The sequence below is a fragment of the Pundamilia nyererei genome, unplaced genomic scaffold (assembly GCF_000239375.1).
Source record: "Pundamilia nyererei isolate P.nyererei 1_Seehausen unplaced genomic scaffold, PunNye1.0 scaffold00314, whole genome shotgun sequence".
Classification (NCBI taxonomy): domain Eukaryota; kingdom Metazoa; phylum Chordata; class Actinopteri; order Cichliformes; family Cichlidae; genus Pundamilia; species Pundamilia nyererei.
In genome coordinates, this window is record NW_005187715.1 from 550,700 (window position 1) to 554,546 (window position 3,847).

Consider the following 3,847-nt stretch of genomic DNA (forward strand, 5'->3'; position numbering starts at 1 on the left):
CTTGCTCTCCTCTGTTGCCTGCATTAATAAAAGTTTGCTTTGGTTCATTATTGCTTATCGTTAAAATTTCAATCCTTTAACCAATTTTATACAGTTGGTGGGCTCAGTTTTAAAGTCTTACATTGGAGGGAAACCATGCCAGGGTTTTGGAGTCATTGAGCATGAACATCCCAGATTCTTCTGACACCATTTTAAGAAACAGGTGGTGAAAAAGGTCTCGTTTGTAGACATCTTTGGTGTTTGGGTCCTCATCAAAATAGACCTGCGAAAATATAAGAGTTGCAGAAGTTTTTGATGAGAACAGTTGCAGAAGAGTCTGGATATACTTTAATCATCAGGGGAAAATATTCACCACAAGTGGCTTCTTGCAGGCGCTGTGAGGAGCAGCTTCCAGCTCTCTGAAGGTGCCTTCGAAAAGTGACGCACGCTGCAGCCGCAGTTCAAAAAAAATTGGATTTGACTGAGGATTCAATTTATCAGGCAAACCAAAAGCCATCTGGTGCTGTCTCTACAATAGAGATAACAAAAAAAATATTTTTAAAAATTCTATTTCTCTTTGAATGACATTTTATTGAATACAGCAAGTCTTACTTCTTATAATGGCATTTATTTTGCTGTGCACTGGGGGGCAGCACAGTAATCCATAATAACAATGACTACTGCCTCACAAGATTACTGGGACTAAATTTGCTGATAGTTTCATAAGTGAAGAACAATATTATCATTTGACACAATTCCGGTCACCTGATGAATAATCTGTGTCATTTAAGCACTGCTCAGGTTATCAGGCTGCTGACTAATTAAATAACTCCTCCTGTTTTGTTTTGTTTTTAAATATTGCAGGTAGTGTAAAGCAAATTTGTGGAAGATAAAGCAGTTGCTTGGTTCAGGCTTAAGTTACCTGAGTGCATTCAGAATTCATGTCGAACACTGTTTTCTTTGATTGCAGATCCATCACGATTGGGAACTTGCACAGGATGAGCGGCTCAGCATTTGCATACTGAAAAAGAAAAATCCACATAGATCATTTAGGTTTACCAACACATGAAAACCATTTCTTTGTAATATCAACATCAACATTAGGCATTGACTAAAAGTGACAGAATCAAAGATGAGAAGAATGGAATAACAAAGTATGACACAGCAGATTACACACAGACACACTACTTTAGACCAGAACATTTTACCTTTCGTTGTGACTGTAAAAGCCAATGTTGCAAATCCTCAAAAAGGAATGCTTCATCAGCTGACACACAAAAATCACTGTCTGGTATCCTTCGAGACTCTGCAACCCTGCTGTTGGCCTTTAAAGGAAACATTTGACTTTAAATTTCTTTTTTTTTCAGGTAAAATAACTGACAGATAAAGGCTTAAGAGGGAGTAAAATGACTGTTTTAGGATATTTATACTAACATTGTACATATATTGGAGGACTAGCAGCACATGTCTGACTCCAGAGTTGCGAGGTACAGGTTTGAAGGACAGGATCTCTGATAGGGCCTTCTTCCACACCTTAACGTATCGCACCATGGTGGAGGGTGACAGCGAGGACCACCAGTCACCTGAAGCAAAACAGAGAGCAGATAAAAACTACATGCCATGAAGCTTTGAGCACTTTCTCACCTTCCAGATTAAAAGAGTATTGTGATATCATGTAGACAGCTGTGACAGTACCTATGATCTTAAGGCTTTCATTCGACAACCTTGCTACTGCACCAGCTACCGCCTCAGCAAGCTCTGTGCTCTGTTGCCATGTTTGTTTCTGGATTGCATGCAGAAGCTCATTGAGAAGAAGGTAGATTCTCAACCCCTCCACTCCAACTGGTTTCTGATCAAGGGAAGGGAGCAGGTGTAGCACAGCAGCCTCGATCTGTTTGAAGATGATTCCAAAAATCACTGAACAGCAGGTAGCTCCAGGTACATTGAATGTGGCTTTTGTTCGACGGTGTTCAGAGGAAAAATGCTAGGACTATATAGTCATTCTTTAAAAGTCAGGAAGCTTATTCAGTTAACACAGACAAGAGCAGTGCCTGGTCAGGAAGAGTGTAACCAGTTACAATCTGAAGTTGTCGAAAAGGTTAGCTATAAGGATACGTTCACTAAATGTGTCATGTGTGTATGACTGTCTGATAAGAATGTGGCCATGCAGAACAAACTGAATATCGGTTGCAGTTTTTTCAAGAACCGCACATCTGAACACCACGAGTGAGGAACTGAAGTTCTGATTTGGATGCTCATCAAATTAAATTCTAGTATTTTATTAGTTTCTCAATCAACACTTAGAAGATATTTGTGTCTGTGTGACACGTCTGTACAGATTTAGCTTTATATTACTAGGCATTTATGGACAAACACAGATTTCTCAAATTATTAGTAAGATATTTATAAAATAACAAACAAACAAACACATAACTTTTCTTACAAATTACTTATGTATTCAACATACCTTTGCCCGAGCACTTTCCTTAGTTAACAGTTTCTTGAAAGCAAGCTGTGCATGGTTCAGGTTTAAGCCGTGGTACTTTGGCGAAGTTTGGAAATGTTTATCACCGCTAAGAAGAAAAAGAAGAAGGTCCATATCAAAGTATTGCACTTATCTATCTATCTATCTATGAATTAATATATATATATATACATATATATATATATAGCAACTATAGCCATACTTTAGTTATTTCAGGCCCGAGAGACTAGATAGCCCACCTTTGAGATGAGAAAAAGAAGAATGTGGTGCACAGAAACTGTGTATTTACCTTTGCTCAAGGAAGCTTTTATTCAGACAGGATGCAGAGGAAAATGCCCTGTAGATTTCCCTGTGAAGATTTAATGTTTTCATTCCATTGCAGAAAAAATGAATAATTTGAGTCACAGAAACACCAGGCAAATCAACAAGCTGTGACTGCCAGTGCATCATACGTACTGTTTTTTCTTTTTCCATGGCTTTGAATCACATTCAGAGATCCATTTGTCAACCATGTCATCAAGACAGTGTTGTGATGCAATGCCACAGTTAGTCTTTGAACCCTTGTGAATGCCCTGTGAAAGAAAGCAGTGATTGTTTACATATTTACACCTCCTCCATTATGGTCTGTACTTTATATGTTAGTGTCAGTACCTCATCAGACAAGCATCTTGCAAATGAACAGTTATCTTCTGCGAAGATGTTTCTGATTTTGGGCTCACCAGTGTCTGAAATGGCAGGTAAACACATCATTTCTTTCTCAGATACAGCAAATTCATTGTATCCTTAAATCATTAATAACAGAGGTGTAGTTACCCTGTGGCAGTCGAACAGGCAGTGGCACAGATGGATTACTCTCCTCTCGATGTCCCAGCTGTCCTTGATCCTCACAACCAAAGGAGTAGACCCTCTTGGATTCGGTCAGCACTAAAGTGTGATTCCTGTGTAGATGATAATATACTAAATATTTAGACCTAAAAACCATAGTTACACTTTACTAACTGCTTTCTTTGAGCACTGTTTACATCATAAATTTAAACAATATGTGTGTCATACCTTCCACATGCAATCTTGGTGACCTTTGCCCCCCAGAGCTCCGCAACAAGTCGAGGACGCAGTTCGTTGCGTAGTGAGTTGTGACCGAGCTGTCCGTGTTGACCGGAGCCAAATGTAAACACTGCACCATGCTGAGGAGCCAAACACACAACCACAGTGTAAAGTCCCACAGCCATCATTATTGTTTTTCTTCACTGTACTGTTACAATACAGCAGGTAGCAAAAGGCTCAGATAAAGAAACTGGGCCATGCTGTCCCAGCACCAGCTTACACCAATGGACAAATGGAGTATTTAGCAACCACATTTTTCCATTAGAAGCTGGTAGAAAC

General features: G+C 39.3%; 1 protein-coding gene across 1 annotated transcript in view; it reads right to left on the reverse strand.

The window, feature by feature from the left end:
* Positions 1–109: 109 nt before the first annotated feature.
* Positions 110–3,847, reverse strand: part of LOC102215231 (uncharacterized) — a 5,674-nt gene continuing 1,936 nt past the window's right edge. The window contains exons 5-8 of the mRNA XM_013915506.1: positions 1,453–1,562; positions 902–1,000; positions 353–508; positions 110–262 (exon numbers count right to left, since the gene is read on the reverse strand). Coding sequence (XP_013770960.1) covers positions 110–262; positions 353–508; positions 902–1,000; positions 1,453–1,562 — 518 coding nt within the window. The remainder of the gene's footprint in view (positions 263–352; positions 509–901; positions 1,001–1,452; positions 1,563–3,847) is intronic.